The sequence below is a fragment of the Lytechinus pictus genome, chromosome 16 (assembly GCF_037042905.1).
Source record: "Lytechinus pictus isolate F3 Inbred chromosome 16, Lp3.0, whole genome shotgun sequence".
NCBI lineage: Eukaryota > Metazoa > Echinodermata > Echinoidea > Temnopleuroida > Toxopneustidae > Lytechinus > Lytechinus pictus.
In genome coordinates, this window is record NC_087260.1 from 16,927,127 (window position 1) to 16,950,698 (window position 23,572).

General features: G+C 35.4%; 1 protein-coding gene across 1 annotated transcript in view; it reads left to right on the top strand.

The window, feature by feature from the left end:
• The window catches only part of LOC129279103 (uncharacterized), a 46,421-nt gene extending 25,339 nt beyond the window's left edge, over positions 1 to 21,082 (top strand). Inside the window, exons 12-21 of the mRNA XM_064111446.1 lie at positions 4,266 to 4,374; positions 9,417 to 9,523; positions 10,644 to 10,746; positions 12,285 to 12,432; positions 13,513 to 13,579; positions 14,927 to 14,993; positions 15,383 to 15,468; positions 16,327 to 16,462; positions 17,361 to 17,402; positions 18,018 to 21,082. Of these exons, the coding sequence (XP_063967516.1) occupies positions 4,266 to 4,374; positions 9,417 to 9,523; positions 10,644 to 10,746; positions 12,285 to 12,432; positions 13,513 to 13,579; positions 14,927 to 14,993; positions 15,383 to 15,468; positions 16,327 to 16,462; positions 17,361 to 17,402; positions 18,018 to 18,122 (970 nt within the window). The 3' untranslated portion in view covers positions 18,123 to 21,082. The remainder of the gene's footprint in view (positions 1 to 4,265; positions 4,375 to 9,416; positions 9,524 to 10,643; positions 10,747 to 12,284; positions 12,433 to 13,512; positions 13,580 to 14,926; positions 14,994 to 15,382; positions 15,469 to 16,326; positions 16,463 to 17,360; positions 17,403 to 18,017) is intronic.
• The last annotated feature ends 2,490 nt before the right edge of the window (positions 21,083 to 23,572 follow it).

Below are 23,572 nucleotides of genomic sequence, written 5' to 3' on the forward strand. Positions count from 1 at the left end.
TGGATGCCTAAATGTCACCTCACTTTAGTTTTTCTCAATATACAGGGGGATAAAAAAAATGTTACATATTGTAGAAAAGTTTTCAAAATAAGGTTGCTACATACAATAATGTTTAGATATTGAATAATAAAAGTTTCCACAATACACAACGTCTTTTAATGCTTGACCACACACTGATTATTTTTTTTACTTTTACTGAGCTAAAAATCGAGTACTCCCTATCCAATGAATTACTATTCGATTATACTAAATACTTCTGTCAATGTCATACAATATAAGCTAGTCAAGAAGATTCCGTTTCATTATTTTGATCATGTCCAAAGCTGCCGAATGGGCAACATACCATGCTTCTATTTTATCAATCATACTCAATAGAACAAAAATCTCATTAAAAAGTCGCTATTATAATCATAATCATAATAAAAATGCATAAAATAGTGTGTATTCCTTTTCTAGAATGCCCAGCAAGATGATTGGAAAACTCTCACTCTAGTTAAAACAAACAAATAAAACAAAACACACACACCAACCAAGATTTTTTTTTTACAAATAAGGTTGAATAATGATATCTGGGATATTTAGGCTGGAGCTGCAACAAAAGTAAAATTTAGTGAACATCTCAACTGGAATATCACCAGTGTTTTTTTTTTTTTACATGTTTCGAAAGCATAATAGGGAGATGAACAATTTCTCTTAAAAGGCAAGTTCACTCAGTAGTTGTGAAGTCGAGAAAACCTCAACAATTCCTTGTTCCCCGCCGTTCGCGAAAGTATAGCGCATATAGTAAAAAATTTTTTAATAAGAATTTCATGAATATGTATTTATTAATTACAGCTACGCCATTCAACATGTATCCCGTGAGCAGTAACGTTAGCCCGATAAAATTAATGAACTACACGCCACATAATCAGTATCCAATCAACGTAAAAGCTCATCGTAATACCAAGAGGCCAAGAGTAATAATTTCCATAAAAGCGTTAAATACGGTGCGATTAATATAACATTTTTTCTTCTGACATGTCTCACTCACCAACCAGAGATGTACCAGCTACATATAGGTGGTTACAATAAAAATGAATAAAACGGCTGTTTTCGACTCGCCGTACGGCCGCTGTAGGGGAAATGTGACTGCAGCATTAACATACAGTGGGTGGGGGGATCCTTCAAAATTGTATTTCACAATATGCATATGAAGATGATATTTTCTCTATACAGTGCGTATCAAAAAAAAGTTTACACTTTGAAAAAGCCCTGGGAATTAAAAAATATACAAGATGTGGGTAATTTTTTCACATATAATCTTGGGTTTGGGTCTCATCTATCCAATGCAAGTAAAAGTTTTGTCAGAATGTTACACTTGAGTGAGCACTGTCCATTTTTGTAAAGCTCGCGGAAATCCGTTTGCGCAGAAATGCTCGTTTTCACGCTGTGTCAAGGGGAAGGGCGAAATCAAACTTACCCTGCGAAACATTTCTCATATATTTCTCTTGCACTTTTAGTCAATTGAAATAACACGGATACATTCAAGCATTTTGTAACAATTTTGCCACCCAAATTGAAATGTCAACACTTAGTAAGCACAACCTTTACCATTTTTGTGCCAGCTGGATCTGAGGACATAACTAAATCTGAACAAAAGTTTATATCAGACATCTTCAGCATTTTTTCACTAAAGTTTTATCATTGAAAGTGGGTTTACATTTCATTTTTCATTTAATACTTGTTTCTCCACACTTTTCCCAAGCTTGGCAATGATTAACAAAATGAAAATCAGGCTTAAGCCATTCCATGTAAATCACAGCTCAGTGTAAAGCAAATATCGTCACGATGGCCTCGGTGTGTGGGGGAGTAAGGTGGGGTAAAATGCACTTTTCGAAGTGTTTTGGGCAAGGAAACAAGTCAAAAAAGGTAAAAGATAACTTCAAATCAATTTTACTAGCTAAATTCCACGTGTTCTTCATAATTAAGGTCTACTTTTATTCGCATAACTATTTCAAAGTTCTGCGCAAATCATTTTTCACTAACTTTTCAAAAGTAAGTGGTGCTCACTCAAGCGGAAATATTTTTCGACAGTTATATCGTCATTTGCTTAAATGGATATGTACCAATGTTAAAATGTGGAAAAAATCTTCAGGATATTACAAATGTATAACTTTACCGGATTTTTTCAAATTGTAAACTTTTTTTTGATACGCACTGTATAGTGTTCTCTATTAAATGCCACCAGTCCTGAAGATTTTTGGACAGCGTCAAAAGTAGTTTTGTGCTAAATTGGGAAAGGATCAAATTAGCAGTTGAATTAAGCATTCCAATCAAAGTGACTCCTATACAAATTCACTCATGTTTATATTACAAAATATGTGTAAATATACTATCGTAATTATAATATATTGATGAGCGTGGCTGAGGATATTTGGTGTTGAATTAACCACACGATCTAGAGCCTCCGTGAAATAGAAATTAAGTCGGGAATCATAGGGTCTAAATTACTTCTCATTTATCATTACTGAGACTCTGGAAAGGGGCGATGAAGGAATTGTTATTTTGCATGAAAATGTTTCCTAGTATGTTTATATTTGGCATAATATCAACATCCTACCTTCTTGATTAGATAACTAGCAGGTTGAATTGATGTGTCTGCGAGTTCAAAATATTATGTGTGAAACCGTTTACACCCCGTCAAACAAAATACAAATGAGGAATGGACATTGGTTATCAAAATGGCTTCCACAAAGCAATTCAAAACAAACATTGGAGGTACTTGAGTCAGACAGTTGATTGGATTCTACAGTGTTCCTCCAATCTGGAACGCAGTGACGCAAATGGACGCAAACGCAAACGAAGCAGAATTTTCTCCAAATAAGGGGGCGAGCAAAAATTGTCCTGTTTAAAATGGGAAACTAATCTTGCTACAGATTTTGAAATAATATTCATTTAAATCATGTCATATCTAACCCTTTGTCATTTCATCACTTTCTTCCCTTCATTTCCTTTATCCCCTTCTTTTTTATTGTTTATCTCTGTCGTAGAAACTTTGAGGGGTCGGGGGCGGTTAGGGTCCAGGGTTGAGATTGTTGTTGGGATAGGAATTATCGCAGTGAACTTTACCGCTAACAACTTTTCCGAGGCGATCGGTTTAAAAAAAAATCTGATGGCTTCAATTAATGATTTATGTTTATGTATTCGGAAAATCTCTTTTTTCTATTAATATTTGACACTCGGAAAAAATTGAATATGTTGAACTCATTTTACAAGTTTATAATTAATATGTTATTTTCAGCAATGTTATTTATAATTATGTATGGGAAGATGTATGAAATTGTGTTCTATTGTAACACTTAAGGGAAAAAATAGTGTAAAATTTATGTCTTGTTAAGGTATTCATTAATTTGTTAAGACATTAAACTTTTATTTGTCATTCTGTATGTATTTTATTTTGTATATGAATGGAAGTTGTCAATAAAAACTACTTAATGCAAAAAAAAATAAAATGACAAGGATCTATCTAGGTGTCTTATATAGTACTATCAATATCCACCTCTTTCATTTTGAATACAATATAGTATAGAAAAATACTGTCAACAAAGATAATCGATCATGATTTTTCGGTTAAAGAATCTTTTCAAATGGCAATTGCCATACTTTCAGTTTGATCAATAAATAAAGAGCAAGGAGTTCAATTTTCATAGCTTATGTTATCATGGTTCTAGAGCAGATTAACCTGGTTGTCTTTTATACGTTGAGTCCATTAAATGATCGAAAAAATCCATGCAATATTGATCCAATGATATTGAACGCAATATACAATGCTGTGAACTCTGCTCACAATTCATTGATGTGCACGAAAAAAAGGAGGAGATAAAGGTGTGCAGATTTTGACGACGCAAAAAAAAAATCCAGCATTATTTATTTATTTATTTAAAATATTTAAAAGGGTAGCCCAATCAGCAACAAGCTGGTTTTCGTTGGGGCCCTTGACATCACCACGGTCACAGTGGTTCTTGACAATATTTTTATTCTTTGTTACTCGATCTTCACTGATGATTCCCTCACCATATTTTGTGGTATGATATTTACAATAATGGATGCGCTAATTTCATCATATAAAAATTATATACAGGATATATTGCATTGAACTGTATGAACATTGCACTCGTCTACGACTCGTGTAAGCAATATTTCAGACATTACATTGAAAGACGGTCCGTTTCGTATACATATTACCATGTAAATTAATGTGGAGATATTATGTTCATTGCATACAGCTCTGGAGTCTGGTCTAGTAGTGGCATGGAGGTGGTGTCAGCAAACTCCACTTTGGTACGATGTCGCAGCAATCATCTCACAAGCTTCGCCGTTCTCCTATCAGCTAAGGTAAGCGGTTCCATGACAGTTGCTCTGGCGACGATTCCTCCGCTGCAAATTCCACACACTAATGGAATGGCCGAATTCAGTCCTGGATTTAACGCTATACCCTACCATAAACCTAACATAAAATCCTACTGCAACCCTAAGCCTAAGCCCGGAGCATATGTCGTGTCACCAAGGTGAGGAAAATTTGTTTGAAAAATTATGATAAATAGGCCTACATAATAATGAGCTTTAATAAGCGCTTTGTAAAATCATTTCAAAATTACCAAATAAGACATAGCCTAATCATTCAAACAATAAAGACATAACACATAGCAACTAATTACAGAATTACAACGAATAGGGTCTATTAACTTTATTATTATTAGCTATCAGAATCGAGGTCATCCATATGTTTATAAGAGTTGTTTATGTAAAAAATAAAATCTTATGTTAAGAGAGGTACCTCCCCTAGATCTGTTGTCTCATTCAGACATACGTGGAGTGAATTTTGATGTGGGGGAGAGGGGTAGCCGACAGTATGAGTTGAGGGTAATGATAATAATAATAATAATAATAATCCGTTTTTTATATAGCGCTTAATACATCGGAACGACGTGTCTAAGCGCTTTACAGATATATTATTACCCCGGTCATCGGATTCAATTAGTCATACCCGCACACAATGTGTGCACATCCTCCACTCCCTGGGGAGTATTCCAGTCAGTCGCCGGTGAGGCGCACACAGTACTGGACAAGCTACAATGACTTTCACATCCTACCGGGTACCCATTTAGCACCTGGGTCGAGAGTGGCAAAGTGTGGATTAACGCCTTGCCAAAGGACGCCAGACCGCGGTGGGATTCGAACACACGACCCTCTGTTTACAAGGCGAGAGTCAGAACCACTACACCACGGCTCCTCCACGATGCAACCCTCCCCTTTCTGCAGCCCGTATAAAATATATTTTGAATAAATCACACGATGCAAGCACTGCGAGTGTACAGTGCGTCCCAGAAAAAATGAAACCGAGATTTATCAATGATTTATCATAACTTAATCAAAAATAGAATAGACAAATGACCTACCAATGTAAAGCTTAGAATCTCCTCTTTCATCTGATATTATTTAGATTATTCCTCATTCACGCATGAGTGAGCAAAAACAATTTGAAGGAAGGATACAAAAAACTCATTTGGCGGGGGGTATATGAATTTCAAAAAGAAAATCACATGTCTTAATAGTTCAATATCTGCTCTTTAATTTGATACCTTAATTACAGAAAATGGTCATGAAATAACAAAGTTCTGGTTATTTGAAATAAGGCTTGAATTTCCATAATTTCATTAAATAAACTGTTTTCACCGGTTTCCCACAGAAGCTATCGCATGGTTAAAGGGGAACCCAGCCTTGGCAATAAAATGTTGTGTTGGGAAGGAGAAAAATAAATTAAACAGATTGGTGAAAGTTTGAAAGAAATCGGACAAGCAATAAGAAAGTTATAGCTGCTTAAAAATTGAGATCACTAGTACTATGTAGATTTCAAATTGGCAACTGGGTAAGTAAATTATGACAAGGGGCAAGGACAACTTTCCCATAGGCCATGTACTTTATTATCAGGGATTTGTGGTTTTCTCCTAAGTACCCATTCCCCTGAGGCAGTAATCTAAATATAACCCAGGTAGTATATTGTTATAAGTCCTCATGAAAGAAAAATATAATTTGAAATAAAACTTTTTGGAAAAATGATATTTTAGCCATAATATGTATTGGAGTACATGGAAGAGTAGTCTTCGCCTTACATCACTATGACATCCCATATGCGGCCAAATTGAAGTCTCCATGGGTATAGTGATTACCAATATTTACAACTTTTAAAAATTCATAACTTTCTTGTTGTTTGTCCAATATTGTTCAAACTTTCACCTATCAACTTGTCTGATTTTTCTTTTCCTTATAAAAATAAGATTTTATTTGGGTTGGATTCCCCTTTAACAAAAGACTTAATGCATGGCTGATCGTAAACACAACGGAGTGTCGAGTGAGTTTGAACGCTAGCCTGTAAAACCTCTTCATTTTATGAAATTATTGAAATTCAAGCCTTATTTCAAATAACCAGAACTTTGTTATTTCTTGACCATTTTCTGTAATTGAGGTATCAAATTAAAAAGCAGATATTGAACTTTTTAAAAATGTGGTTTTCCTTTTGAAAGCTAGATACAACCCGCCTAATGACTTTTTGGTATCCCCTCTTCAAATTGTTTTTGCTCACTCATGCGTGAAGGAGAAATAATCTAATTAATATCAGATGAAAGAAGAGATTCTAAGCTTTAAATTGGTAGGTCATTTGTTTATTTTATTTGTAATTAAGTTATGATAAATAATCGCTAAATCTCGGTTTCGTTTTTTCTGGGACGCACTGTATAGTTCGACCAAAGCCGCGACCGGTCATACAGTGGCATGGTGGTAGAGAGGTCGCTTAAGCAGGAATAAAACCGATATAATAATAATTGAAATAATAATAATTGGATTTATATAGCGCTTTTTCCAGAGGATACAAAGCGCTGTTGATTGCATAAGACAGGTTAAGGTTTATGGTTATATAAGTGTGTTTTGAGATGTTTTTTGAAGAGGTCAAGAGAAGAGAGGTTTCGAAGAGATGGAGGGAGTTTGTTCCAAAGACGGGGGGCAAGAGATTGAAAGGAGTTGAAACCGGCCTGTTTTCTGGATTTTGGAATGACATAGAAAGGAGCAGCTGCAGAACGAAGAGAGTATGTAGATCTTTGTTGCTGAAATAACGAAGAAATGTAAGAAGGTAGTATGGTTGACAGAGATTTATAGGTTTGAACAAGTATTCGATAATGTATTCTATCAGAAACAGGTAGCCAATGTAGTTCATTTAGAAGAGGGGTAGCATGACACCATTTTGGTTTTTGACAGATTAATCGTGCACATTTGTTCTGAAGGCGTTGAAGTCTTCCAAGAACCTGTTTACTAATACCCCCAAGCAAGCAACCACCATAGTCGAGCCTGGAGAGCACAAGAGCCCTAACAATATTATGACACGTGTCCTTATCCAGGAAACTTCTAATGCGATTGAGATTATATATTTGCCAGTTGAGAGTGCGACACAAGTATGTTACATGTTCGGTCATTTTCATTTCACTATAAAAAACAACTCCTAAATCCTTAATGGTTGAAGATAATGGAATATCTATGTCATTAAAAGAAAAAGGAAGGTCAAGGAACCGATTAGCTTTTATCTGCGAAATGGTTATCACTGGTTCATCATTACAAATAATTAAGAAATTGTTTTTATCGGAAATTGATTTATTTTACCGAATAGTAAATAGGGATTGTTTAATGGAGTTGAACCTCTTTTGACATGACTGTATAAAGGATTTCTGCCCCCAACCCAACCCGACCCCCTCTCTCCATTTGTCTGCACCCTCTCTTTCTCTAAATATATAGATCATGACTTAGATGAACCATTCATTGTTGTCTCTGGCATGGTATTTCATAATGTTTATTATGTTTCATTCTCCTTTGAAGGGCTTCAATAATCCATAGAATCGAGGAGAAATAAGAAAACAAGAAATTTATATATAGCGCAAGCCGAAACAATGACAATGTCTCTAGCATTACGACTTGGTAAATTATAAATACATGTAATCACTTTCTGCTCTATAAACATCCATTCAAAGGCATATTTAGTTATGAAATCAAACATGAATGAAATGAGTGAGTGAGTAATAAAACAAATCAGTGTGTAGCCGGGCTTACCTATATAAGGTCCAATAACTTACCTCTTCAGCCAGATTGGATGGGTTTCAAGCTGAACCAGTGGTAAACATCGATCTTTCCAGTAGTACAGTAGGCATACATCTTCGTAAATCCGGGCATCGGCCCACATGTAATGTTTGGACCTCATTGGTACTAGGAGTGCATCGGCCTAGATTACGAAGGAAAAGTTCCGGATGATTACACTGCAAAATGAGGTCAAATTCAGTCAAATATGTAAATTTAGAAGGTTTTCAGTTTGCAGTTTCTTATTCTATGTTCCTTGGGTTGAATGTCTTTCCATAAACGAAAGACTTTTTAGATCCCGTCTACCGTAGTATCAAACAACAACGGCGAAATCACGTTGCTTTGATTGACGTTGGAAAGAGTGCGCTGTTGATCCATGAAGCAGTGTATACGGCTGCCTACACAGCGCGTATGGCCGTTAGCTTTTAGTTTTGCGGTGTTAGCGACATTCCATTGTTTGCTCAAAAGAATGCGAACCACCTGCGACAAAACAGTAGCGCGCGGATGTTCATTGCAGCGTGGATGTGCATTCCATAACGTGTTTGTACCTTTTTTTAATGATTTATTTTGTTGCCCCATCCGGCATTTTTTTTTTTGGGGGGGGGGATCATTTACTGTCTATGAAATTCTGTTTATGATATCGAACTCTTGAGATAATTGAGGAATATTAAAAAGTGTAATTTCAAGTTTCTTTATCACTTCATAAATCCCCGCCAAACAAAAATGAAAGCTTTTTATAAATGTCAGTCGACATATCCTATATGAATAAAATTATGAAAAAAACTATTTCGTTTTTTTTTTTACGTGAATGTTTGAAAAGATATATATTTTGGTAATCTACTTTTTGTTAGTTTATTATATAGTTTCCTTAGATGACATTTATCAGCAAACTAAGACATTACAATTATCATGAGAAGAAATACTTTTTTGTTTGCTTTTCTATGTTTTTCCGTGAATGGTTTCATCATTATGCTACGACTACTGTCTACTTCTTCTTCTTCTTCTACTAATACCACTTCTACTACCGCGACTACTACTACATCTTCTACTTCTAATACTAATAAGTTAGTAAACTACTCCAACCATCACTACTCTTATAACAACCTTACCGCTAACAACTTTTCCAAGTATTATCATCGATGTGGATTATATGGACATACATTCACACCTTAATTTCTCAGACAATTTTCAATCCTTAAAAATGGAGAAATTATGTTTTGTATTTTCCTCCATTTATTTCCTTTTCTTGCATTTTGCAGCCACCCAAAGGACTAAACGCCGTAATACAAAGCCACCTGTCCAGAATCATGGGTTCGCTGTCCGTATTGTGCCTGACACTGGCTCTCTTCATCTACGTTGCCACAGGGTAATCATTGATCGGCCCACTTACAATTCCCTCATTAGATCATTGATAATTCCATTCACCAATTTTCTGTTACAGGGCTGCACAAGTGCCACACAACCATGACCATATTATTGTGACCTTTTTGCACTTTCAGCCCCGGAGCCCCCTCATCCTTTTTCAGTGAACATGTAGAAAAAAACCGTGGGGTCTTCAATTACAAAATATGCTGTGACCCAGCGACCTCTTGTTCGAATTTGATACATTGATACCCTTGAATTTCTTCAAATTCATACCCAACATGACCAAAGATGCGCAAGGCATAATATTGAAAGGGGGCGGGAGCAATCGAGTGGGGGGTCCGCAAAGGGATTGCAATTGATAAACTCATGCAGGGGTGTCTAATTGCCCCCTCCCCATCTAGTGGTTTAAAGGTTAAGTCCAACCCAGAAAAATGTTGATTTGAATCAGAGGAGAAAAATCCAACAAACATAACGCTGAAAATTTCATCCAAATCGGATGTAAAATAAGAAAGTTATGACGTTTTAAAGTTTCGCTTATTTTTCACAAAATAGTCATATGCGCCATCTAGCATGCTCAGTGACATAAGAATAAGATAGTTGATGATCTCCCTCACTCACTTTTTTTTTTATTTTTTTTTATTGTTTGAATCATACAATATTTCAATTTTTACAAATTTGACAAGAAGGACCAACTTGAATGATTCACAAAATGTGAAAACAATTGTAACTCCACATATGCAGGGAGGAATAAATCTCCCTTCACAAGACAGTGAGGAGAAAATTAGAATATTTCATATTTCATTTAATAAAATACAAAATAAATAGTGAGTGGATGATTTCAGGTTCATCAGTCGCCTCATTTGCATACCGACCAGGATGTGCATATAACTGTTTTGTTTAATAAAGCGAAATTTGAAAATGTCATAACTTTTTTTTATTTTACATCCGATTTTGATGAAATTTTCAGTGTTATTCTTGTTTGATCTTTCTCTTTTTATTCAAATCAACCTTTTGTTGGGGTAAACTTGTCCTTTAAGAAGATGAAAATTGTCGGCGTATTATATTCCAACGTGAAAACAAAAAAGTGTTTGTACTCATCATCTCATCCTCTGATCATACAGGACATGGAAGCAACTGAAGATTCAGATTCATATTAACCTAGCTGTCTCAACAGCCTTGGGTCAACTTCTCTTTATGACCATGGCAGAAATGACGTGGAATCGTGTAAGTTATTTTCAATATTAATAGAGTAGTAAACTTTTTTTATCTTTTTATAAATGGCGCTAAATCAAATTTTGATTTGAAAAAATCCTGCATAGGACATTTCTTTTAATAGTTAATTACTTGTTATTTATGTATGTATGTATTTTTTTTCTTTCACAATTTTGATTTTGCTCATTTTGTAAAGCGCTGTGATACAATAATTGTGAAGAGTGCTATATAAATACTTATATTGTATTGTATTGTATTGCATAAAACCTGTCTGATGGTCATTGAACCTCAAATATTGACATAGATATCATGAAACTAAAAATTTCCCTTTTATTGATTTTTACTGGAAGTCTGTACAAAATTTGTTAAACTTTGCTTTCGTTCAAGGTAAGATAAGTGAATTTATTTCATTTTCCATTATATTCCTCGTGTTTCAAACGGTCTTCACGGAAAGCATAAAGATAATTCATTGACCATGTTTTCGAACGCGCTCGTTTTCCAAATAAAAATTATCGAATCCAGACGCCTACTTGAAATGATATTTTCTCACTCTTATGCTTACCTAGCAAACTTCGTCAGGACGGGCGAAAATTTCTTTCTCGTTAAAAGTATTTGACAAGCGACAACAAATATATTGAATATATCAAAAGTTATTATTTGATTAACATTTTGAGTTTTTAAATAAAACATTAAAAAGCAAAAGCAATGAACAATCTTTCAAAATGCTTAATCAGTTTTGATATCAAAAGAGAAATAAACCCTTTTTGCCTATTAAATCTTACAAATGAAACGTTTCGAGCTGTTATTTCGGTTTGAGCATTATTTTTTAACCATTTTAGTCGATTTGAAGGGGGAGATTTTTGTGTTAAAAACCGATCATATCTAGTGAAAAACAATATTTTTTTAAATAAAATGTAATAGATGTAAAATGTATAATGATGTACGATATTAGCTTTTTCTGTGATCGCAACAAAAGAAATCTGCATGAAAATATTCCTGAATATGCATTTGAACATTAAAAAGACACAATGGCCCGTATTCTGAAGTCGGGTTTAAAGTTGTGGTTTAAATATGGAGAGCCAATTGGAGCATAAATCCCTAACAGTAAACATTCAGTTTATTGACTCATATGACACCCAAATTGTTCATTATTGTCTGGGAATGATAACGGAAGTATTTTCCTCATTATGAAAGCAAAAGGAAACAAAAATTTACACATAAGAAATATAAAATATAAACTTAATTTTTGATTTCTTGGCTTCCCATAATTTTAGTACAGAGTTAGACCGTGTTCTAAGTTAAACCTGACTTCAGAATACGGGCCCATGACTATAAATGTGAGAATAGAGAACTGACAAAATGGTCGTTATTTGTATTAAAAATGTTAATAACTAAACAATAATTATAATAAGTTACTTTTAGCCCCCCGCATTTTTCTTGATTCCAGAAGTCATTAGGCCTACAGCTATTAACCATTTTTATTCCTGCTTTGCTCAGATGACGGTCAAAGAATTTCACGTTATATAATTATGTGCGTTTGTGTTACATAGATCGTTTGCAAAACCATTGCTGTGACCCTTCAATACCTCTTTACCTCGGCTCTCGCTTGGACAATGATAGAGGGCGTGTTTCTGTATCGTACGACGGCCGTGGGCTTCAAGCCTCTACGCATTGGTTGGCTGAGTCTGTTTGCTTGGGGTAGGTACCTACTTGGAAATAAGGAAGCAAAATCAAAGACGGTGGCCGAATGGCACAAATATATTTTAGGAGGGTATAGACATCGCATATGCTTGTAGGGGAAATTCACTTAACAATCGCGAGCGAACGGAAAAATTTGATTTTTCTAAAATAAAAAAGAAGAATTTTACCAGATTCTTAACTATACCCAAATACTTTTAAATTTTACTCTTTCATTTCTTTTCTTTATCCTTTCCCCCTTTTTTTAACAAACACAGCTGAAAATATGAAATAATCAACCTTTAAGAAATAATGCTAACCAGAAACGGGACCATTTTTAGATTAAAAAATGTAGTCAGTATATGTAACATCGGAGTTTCCTTTCGTAAACCTTACAAAAGATAACATTCAGAAGATTTCGTAAATGTTAACACATTAAATGTAATGCAGAATAAATGTAATCCCTTTATGAAATAAGAGAGAGAAATAAAGAGAATATTTATATTTTTTTACACATCCTTTACAGGCGGTTACTATAGTAATTAGAAAGGCCTTTTGGGTATTGTTAACGATTTATCTATCACGGTAGCATAGATAAAGGTATGTAATGTCCGAGTGGGATTTGAAGGGGGTGGGGTAATCCTTCTCATTCACCTGATCTTACAATGAATCTGGGTCTCCTTACATAAAACGTGTTATTGATCGTGAGGCTTTTTATGATTGATCGCATTGACTGGTGTGCATATTATCAGTCGTAAAACAGTCTCAAGATCAATCCCTGAGCTTCATGTTACGGGGTCGTGGGCCCGTTTTACAAAGAGTTACGATTGATCCGACCAATCACAACTAAGGAAAGACAGCAACCCCAACATCTAAAATTCATTTTTGTTCAAAATATTTAATAGATATGATGTATATTCATACATCCATTCTTTAAAATTCAATGTGCCGCTATTTTGTTTACAAATGACAATGTGCAAATTTCCTGTGGGGAAAAAATGATGACATTGATGGATTTCCATATAGTTCAGAGGTTGATCGGACCAATCATAACTCTTTGTAGGACGAAGCCCTGATGTACTTAATGTAATTTATATGCAGGAGGCTCACTTGTTGTGGTTGGAGTGTCATTCGGTGTCCTGTACGATGGCTACGGATCGACAAGCTAGTAAGTTGTAAATTGTTCTCATCTATTTTCAGTAAAGACTGTGAAAACCCTTTGTTACTTGTCTAAAAAATGAAATAAATGAATTCATAATTTAATGGGATGAAATGATCTAGGGACCCTATTTCATACACGTCATAAGGAATTACAACTGTCGTAACTTTGTCCTTTTGGCGAATGCCATGGCAACAGTGCTTAGTATCCAACCACAATCAAGGATTCCAAGGTAGTTACAAGAAGACAAAGGAGAGGAAGAAAGAGAAAGGTGATTATGACAATGAAGAAAAATATAGAAGAATAAAAAGAAAAAATGAGGAGGGAGATAGGAAAAGAAAGGAAAAGCAACAACAACAACGAAACAGATTGAACGAATTAAGTAAAGCAAGCAAATAAAAGAAGATGAAAAGAGGCGTGTGGGGGGGGGGGTGAGCAAGAGCGAAAAAATAATTACAATGATGACTTCTAATACCGGAAAAGCAACAATAGCATGATTAAGGGTCCATAGTAGACATAATAATGATAATAATAGCTGGATTTATATAGCGCTTTTTGCCTGAGGATAAAGAGCGCTTGCTATTATTTCCCCGGCTTTAGCTCGAGCTACCATCACCGGCGCTCAGTGCATGCAAGGAATTAATCCTACCGGGTACCCATATACCTCACCTGGGTCGAGTGCGGCACAGTGTGGATAAATTTCTTGCTGAAGGAAAACACGCACTGGCTACGATTCGAACCCTCGACCTTCCGTTTGAAAGGCGAGAGTCAAAACCACTAGACCACGACGCGACCACATGAAGTCTGTTTGAAAAAAAGTGTTATCCAGTTAGTCATGGTAATGCCAACGAGCATCTTATCCTAGCGATTTGATCCAGAAAATTAATGACGAATTAAGTATATTACATGAGGATCATGCGGGCATCACTATAATTTAGGATTTATTCTTGTCTTTGTACAGACTGATGTGTTGGAGTAGGATGTCAACAATTGCTTTCAGACATCTTTTCAGAGCAATCCAAAACGGGACTGAATCAAAGTGATCAAAATCAAAGCCCCAGCCGATCACAAACAATAGCTGATGGTAGCTTCATGGTTTCAAATCAAGTTTTTTTTATCATGTTGACCATAGTGCGCTTTGTTTTGCCTTTATAAAGCTTTATATTTTTAGGGTGTATTTCTCATGTTTTGGGGGAATGTATTATAAGTATTGAGACTTGTCCAGATTAAACATTATAATTTTTTTTTTCTGAAATGTTTTGTTCGTATGATTCGCTAAGATAGGACATTAATGTGTTTTGAATATGGAACTATATAGCTTTAATTTGTCAGATTGTCTTTTCTTTATTTTGACAGCTGCTGGCTTCGCCATGATGATCACACCATCTACGTCTTCGTCGGATGCGTTTTTGCCGTTTTACTGGTATGTGGGCATTTCCACAATTCGGGAATACGATTTTATGTGTTGTTTTGCTCTGTTACGTTTTATAGATTTAATGGATCTCAACGCCCGGTCTTAACGATGGTCTTCCCCAGCGTCTTCCTCAATGTGCTTGGTTTTTGTGTTAACGAAATAATGCGATACCTTACTAGATCTATGTCATGTATGTTGAGTGGATTGGCCTTCAGATTTTGATTCTGAAGTTCCTGTGTTAATGTCTTAATTTCGCAATATTAGTAGAAGGCTGTGACAATACATTCCCATTACCTTTCATGATAAGTTTTTTTATTCCCTGTGTCGATGTAGGCCTTTCTAATGGCATTTTTTTCTTTTCTGGAGTTAAATGTTTGTTTTTTGTTGTGTATTTGCAGTTCAACTCGATGATCCTTTTTTTTGTGATGAGGTCCTTCATGGGTCTCAAAGCCAATGCCAAGAAGGACGAGTTGGATAAATTCAAGTAAGTCTTCAAAAATCAATACCAATGTCTCGTGTCTTGAAAGGGTGAGGTTGTGGGCACACCCCCCCCTTGGAACTCCCCTTGAACAGTAATGGTCTTGCATTTAATTATGATATAGCGAGACAGAACGACAAACAGTAGAAAAACTATTGTTTGTCATTCATTGGTGTTTGCCAATTTGACTGTATGTTGTATATAGGCTGTCGTGAAATGCCTTCTCTTTTACAATGTTTTGTCTCGACGTCGTCCCCATCGCGTCGTTAGTGGGGCCCTTGGCTGCGATCGTATGACCTTAATATCCATTGACTTCATGGCGCCGCCATCTTAGAGGCTGAAATGTGTGTTGGTATTCTGCCGCTGGTGCATATTTGTATGACGGGCCGTTCATGCCATAAGCCGTCATTTATTCACTCACTTGAATGAGTGAATGATTGGCAAGTATTTTATATTCACTCACTTGGGAGAGTGATTCGATTGTACAGCTGTATCCAATAAGAGAACTAGAATCGTTGTGGAGACCCCCCTCATTGAAGTTGGATGTATATCCACTCTGGTCGATGAACCACCGGGGGCCACCGGTATATGAGAGTAGTTGTTTTAAGAACACTGACGAGTGGTCGTATATCCACCCGAGTGGATGTACATCCACTTCGGTGAGGGTGTCTCCAAAACGATTCTAGCTCTCTTGTTGGATAAAACTGTACACTAATATTAAAATTGATGCACATTAATTCATACATTTCACCGATGAGTTAATCAACATACATGTATTTATGATAATAAAAATAATGATAATAATAATAATACGCATATTTGTTAATTAATCATCAATACCATTACCGTTATGATAACTATTAGGGCAATGACTCGTGCCATGTTGATACTCCTACCAATCCTGGGTCTCACGTGGTTTGCGGGGGCCATCACGAGTATCACCAAATCTGATCACGTGATCTTCTTTCAATATCTCTTCATCATCTCATTCGGAATGCAGGTATGTACTGAAATAATGTATCCCTTAGTGTACGTCTACACATTGGTGCTTATACTGACTGACTACACTGTATCTACATTCAATTTGAAGTATAACAAAAGGGTATGCAATGCTCACGATGACAGTGAATCTTGTGCCCGGTAATCGAACCCAGATACATGTGGCTAGTTATATCACTCTAAAAACAAATCAGTCAAAAATGACTTGTTAATGAGGTCAGCTGGGTGCAACTGTCATTCTAGTCATATTTGACTATTTTCTTGTCGTATTTTACTAGAACAGAGTTATTTCTGACTAGAATATATGTCAGAAACGTGTTTATCAGTGATTGTCATATCAGTTGCTCCCAGCTGACTACTGGTCTAGTCAATTTGACTGATTTGTTTAGGCGCATTAGACCACTCGCCACGGCACCTCTGTTCCTCAAATTATTAAAACTCCTAAGATGAGAGTTCAATATTTTATTTATTTGATCGATTAATCACATATACTGTTGTGTAGCTCATGGACATGGAGGCGCAATCGACCGACGATTCTGCTTAAAAAATACCTATATACATTATGAAGTTACAAGACTGATCTTTTCTATGATCAATAATATAAACAATCAGTTGTATATTGTTTGGAATCCATAGAAGATTGTTCCATACTCGCTTTTTAAAACTCTAGTATTTTATTACATTGCAAGACACATGTTTTTTTTTATTGTATATGGTTATTTCCTATGTATAAAAGTTTATTTTTTGCAATGATTATGCAAATAGTATTCTGGTGTAATCATGACAAATTATACGTCATGCAGACATAATGCTGATAAATGTGTAAACAATAGGCAGATGCAATTCAAATTACCAATTTTCTTGAATTAATATTCATCATATCTCTTCTTCCATTTTAGGGGATCTGTATTCTCATATTCCACTGCCTCCAAGTGCCAGCTGTAAGTTTTTATATGTTAACTCAATGGCCCGTATTCTAAGCTCGGGTTTTAATTAAACCCTGGTTTAAAGTTGTGGCTTAACTATGGAGAGCCAATTGGAGCACAAATCCCTAACAGTACACATTCAATATATTAACTCATATGACACCCAAATTGTTCATACTTGTCTGGAAATGATAACTGAAGTATTTTTGTTCGTTATGAAAGCAAAAGGAAACAAAATAGTAAACATAAAAGATATATACGGAATTTTTGAGCTTTAGACTCCCCATAATTATAGCACAGAGTTAGTCCGTGTTCTAAGTTAAACCTGACTTCAGAATACGGGCCAATATAGATACTTAGTATATGTTAGATAAAGATTGTTTCTCTGAGTAAAATAATTATATTTCTAATCCAATAAGAATTTGTCACTTGCCGCCCCTTTGATATGTATTTTGCAGTTTATATTCCATCGATACGACAAAATAAATGCAGAAATTAAGATGTATTAATAGGGCCATGTTATGACGGTAATAAATGTCTTTCTGGAAATATCAATTGATAAAATCTGAAAATAATTAAGCTGATTTTAACTAATAATCATGTCATTCTCTCTTCTTCGTCTATTTTTAGATCAAAGCGGTATTGAAAAATCGAATACATCGACGAGTTAAGGATAGCTCCTGGACATCGAAATCAGGAGCCCAAAGGTCTACTACAGTTACTTCTACCTTTTGAGCACAAGAGGGGAGAGAATATTTCCCTGTTGGATAACGGGGTCGATGCTCGATAGGCCTGAGTGTGCGTAGTCACATCTCTTCAAGTCATGACTAACGTTGACGCAATGCATGGACTATCGTGACTAACTAATCATGAAAAGTTGGAGCATGTTGATTGGTAAAATGTGACTTTGTTTGATAAAGCGTGTTTTCTTGCCTTATAAATTCACCTTGAAAAAAATAACCTTGCTTTTCACCTTGACAAAAATATCTCCTAACGTAATATCAAAGCAACTAAATTGTCTATGTTCTTACTAAGTTATACATTGTATGAAAGCATGTTGTGCGTGTGCGCATGAGTGGCTAAACTCGAGAGAAATTGATGGACTTAATTTATCATTTATAGTTGAATACACAATGGCTGTGTTCGCGAGAGTGTATGATGTACACGCAGTAATATAGGAATATATTTGGTTCAGCGATTTTGAGCAACGTGTGACCTAATTGATAACGGCACAGCTGTTCAATTTGGTGATGGATACGATGACATTATTTTGACTCGTCAAGAACGCCAGAAGGCACATTACTTTTGCCATATCACTTGGTCAATATTGAGGTCATAGGTCTTGTAAATATGTGTGATTATATTTTATTTAGTTTATTTGTAGCTTTATCTACATAGAACATCACATAAATTAAATAGTATACAGAATCCATACCCTCATGTGTGCTTTATTTTTTAATACGAATTTAGTTTTGTGAAGACGGGGCATTGTCAAGAAACCCCCCAAAAGGGTATATTTTCGCATGAAATATGAATAAAAAATTGTAAGTGTGATATCATGATAGAACTATTTTATAATCATGTATGTGTGCATTTCAGCCAACCTGTGTACAGATGTATATATAACTATTATCATTTTGTTCAGTGTACTGATGTATTTTTTATTCATTTTTTTTATTTTTTTATTTATTGTATTTTTTTTTTTGGGGGGGTGGGGATGATTCAGCTTATCGTCGCCGTTTAGTGGTATTTTCTTTTTAAATATCAATGTTTCTAAATGTTAGATCCTACAAAAGTAATTCACTAATGTAACAAAAAAAATGATGTTAATAGAATATTACAAGTTTGCAATATTTTCTTGCATTCAATTAACACTTGACATAATACGAGCTGGATGTTGAACCGTTAGCGATGAGATTTGACTTAAAATATCAGGGTTCCGATGACAAACATCACCGGTACTGTAATGAAGTTCGTATAAAACACAATGTAAGTTTCTTTTTCATGTGAGAAAAAAATGATAAATTAGCCAAAAGAGGACTCTTAACTGAAATTTGCTGGTCAAATTTCAATTTGTATGAAGACTCGAATGGTGGCAGAGGAAGAAGATATATATTTTAATGCTAAAAATGACAATTCAATGCCCCTAAATGTAAATAAATTAACTTTTATTTCTTGCAAATAATGTTTTGTATTATATGCATAGCAGTACTATTTCGACATTCAAAAAATTACTAAATAGTACCGGAAAAGTGGTGGCATTATAATTAAAATAAAAAAAATAGTTATTAGTGCTGTAGTGATTGTGTAGTGGAAACGAAAGTCATGTGCCTTGTTCTGCCTTACGATTTAAAGAGTAGATTATTTTATGTACAATAGTCTTATATTTCATTAAAAACCGTTTTATATGTAACTATCAGGACAACCATTATAATCATGCAAAATATTTTGTCAATTATATTTTGTGAAAATAAATATAATGTATATACACAAAGCTTTGGTAAAATTCTTGGAAATTGATATTGAAATCGATTTGGCGTACTTAATAATGTACTACGTGTATGATACTTGTTTTCAAATTAAGCAGTCTCTGTTCTACGAATACTAAATTTGTTTCGATGGAAGAAAACGTAACAATTGATTTGTGAACATTGCTTTTACATGATTAAGGAGATCTTTGCAGAAGCCGCAATTGTTTTTAGCTCTACATCTCGAAATTAAGTGTTAGTGATATACCATCATGACCATGTTCCAATTTCGAGATTTATTGTTATTGTTGTTTGAATTAACTAATCACGCATGGGTTTTCTTAATGCATTTACAAAAAATGGGATTTCCATGGAAATTAATATTTGTTTACAAAAACATCAAGTATGAAGCAAATCTTAGCACGAACGTTTCGCAGCCACTTTGGCATTTTTTATGGATTCATCAATATACTGTACATGCATGATTTTACTACAAATATTGTAACCGATAATTCTAACAAGCTTGTGTGCCTCTTAAATCACCACTGTATTTGAATGACCGCGTGATTAAAAATATTAGATAAAAAAAATTTTAAGGGTGTTGAGACCTTATCATGAGTTGACTTTCTATCAAATCGTTTAAAAATTGGTTTTTATAATTATACAGAATAACGTGAGACGTGGTTCATTATCCTGTTTTATATTTGTAATTGTAAACTGTCCATTATAATGGTTAGATTTGGCCTTAGCCTGTATTGGTTTATACCCCTTAGTCTATTAGTAGGTGAAATAATTCTCAAATCGCTAAACGACATAATGGCTGCATCCACTTTGTTTTGTTTTATTTTTGTTTGGTCCAACTATATCTTTGACAAATACTAAATTTGTCTAATTGTCAAATGGTCGATTTTTTCTCTTGTTCTACGTACATGTATTTTCACTTTTGTCAATAAAATTTGGTTCATAAAGAGATTTTGTTATACAGACTAAGTGGTCTCAGGCCGAGTGGATATTAGACGGAGGGGGTGTAAATATCGGAAAATGCAAAGCATCTTTGAGATATTAAAAAAATGTGTGTTTTGGCTGTGTCTTTTTAATTAATATAAAATGATTACCTATCCAAGCTTATTTATTTGTTGTTGATCAAAGAGAGACTTTTCTTAATTCTGTTTGAAGTGGTTTACAATAGAATAAAGATGAAAAGAAAAATATCTTAAAATGTTGGTCAAACTTTGTGTGAATGAACTTATTTGTTATGAATATGGACATAATTGGAGAGTAACAAGTGTAATATATGTAACATACGTCATGTTGGGCTCACATGATGTAAGTAAGATTCCTTGCTTGCTTGCGAGCTAGTCTTCTTGTCTTGTTGTAATCTCTTTCCATCAATGTCCAGAATCAATGTAATGACTATTATGTCAGTGGAATATTGAAGTGACTTTCCGATTCTTGCCAGTGGCCGAGGTTTATTTTCAGTTGGTCTAATGCCAATTCGTCCAATTACCAACTCGTCTACTATCATTTGTCCTAACATCAGTTCGTCCACTATTCACATGATGTAATTGTCATTTCGTCCACTCACAATTTCGTCTAATAACTAGTTAATCCAATATCCATTTAGTCCATATACCATTTGGTTTTATTGGACTAGGTGTTAATTGGGCAAAATAATATGGATATTAGACCAAACGGTTATGCTGTCGTATATATATATATACATCCATAAATTTCTTATTTGAATAAAATTCACGATTCAAATCTCCAGTAAATATAAACGTATTATAAAATGAATTGTTCGTACTCCAGACAGATGACCTCAGACATTAGTGTGTGCGGCATGGGTGTGCTTGAGGGGGGGGGGGGCTGAAAAGGGATTACTGCTCACTTTGCTTATTGTACCTACGCAATGTTAAAAACTCAGTGGCGGTTCCATGTGGGTTTGTGTGTGTGTGTGTTGGAGAGAGGATGTAAGTGTGTGTGCCGAGGGGGAATCAAAATAGAACGATTCATATCTCTAGTAGATATAAACGTATTTTCAAATAAATTGTTCGTACTCAATTTAAAACAGACAAACTTAGACATTATTTTAATTATTTACCTATTTCCACCCCGGTAGATTAGTACGGTTTCCACAGTATTAAGGCAGTAGCGGTCACATGTGAGGGTGTGTGTGTGTGTGTGTGTGTGTGTGTGTGCGGCGTGGGTGTGATTGAGGGGGGGGGGCTGAAAAGGGATTACTGCTCACTTTGCTTATTGTACCTACGCAATGTTAAAAACTCGGTGGCGGTTCCATGTGGGTTTGCGTGTGTGTGTGTGGGAGAGGGGATGTAAGTGTGTGTGCCGAGGGGAAATCAAAATAGAACGATTCAAATATCTAGTAGATATAAACGTATTTTCAAATAAATTGTTCGTACTCAATTTAAAACAGACAAACTTAGACATTATTTTAATTATTTACCTATTCCCACCCCAGCAGATTAGTACAGTTCTCAAAAATATTAAGAGAGTAGCGGTCACATGTGAGGGTGTGTGTGTATGTGTGTGCGAGAGATGTGGGTGTGTGCCCGAGGGGAGGGGGGCTGAAAAGGGATTACCGTTCACTTTGCTTCTTGTACCTACGCAATGTAACTCAGTGGCGGTTCCATGTGGGTATGTGTGTGTGTGTGTGTGGGAGAGAGGATGTACGTGTGTGTGCCGAGGGGGTATCAAAATAGAACGATTCATATCTCTAGTAGATATAAACGTATTTTCAAATAAATTGTTCGTACTCAATTTAAAACAGACAAACTTAGACATTATTTTAATTATTTACCTATTTCCACCCCAGTAGATTAGTACAGTTTTCAAAATATCAAGACAGTAGCGGTCACATGTGAGGGTGTGTGTGTGTGTGCGAGAGATGTGGGTGTGTGCCCGAGGGGAGGGGGGCTGAAAAGGGATTACCGTTCACTTTGCTTCTTTGTACCTACGCAATGTTAAAAACTCAGTGGCGGTTCCATGTGGGTATGTGTGTGTGTGTGTGGGAGAGAGGATGTAAGTGTGTGTGCCGAGGGGAATCAAATAGAACGATTCAAATCTCTAGTAGATATAAACGTATTTTCAAATAAATTGTTCGTACTCAATTTAAAACAGACAAACTTAGACACTTATTTTAATTATTTACCTATTCCCATCCCAGTAGATTAGTAAAGTTTTCAAAAATATTAAGACAGTAGCGGTCACATGTGAGGGTGTGTGTGTGTGTGCGAGAGATGTGGGTGTGTGACTGAGGGGAGGGGGGCTGAAAAGGGATTACCGTTCACTTTGCTTCTTTGTACCTACGCAATGTAACTCAGTGGCGGTTCCATGTGGGTATGTGTGTGTGTGGGGGGGGGGAGAGAGGATGTAAGTGTGTGTGCCGAGGGGAATCAAATAGAACGATTCAAATCTCTAGTAGATATAAACGTATTTTCAAATAAATTGTTCGTACTCAATTTAAAACAGACAAACTTAGACACTTATTTTAATTATTTACCTATTCCCATCCCAGTAGATTAGTAAAGTTTTCAAAAATATTAAGACAGTAGCGGTCACATGTGAGGGTGTGTGTGTGCGTGAGTTGTAGGTGTGTGCCTGAGGGGAGGGGGGGGGGTGAAAAGGGATTACCGTTCACTGCTTCTTTGCACCTACGCAATGTTAAAAAATCAGTGGCGGTTCCATGTGGGTATGTGTGTG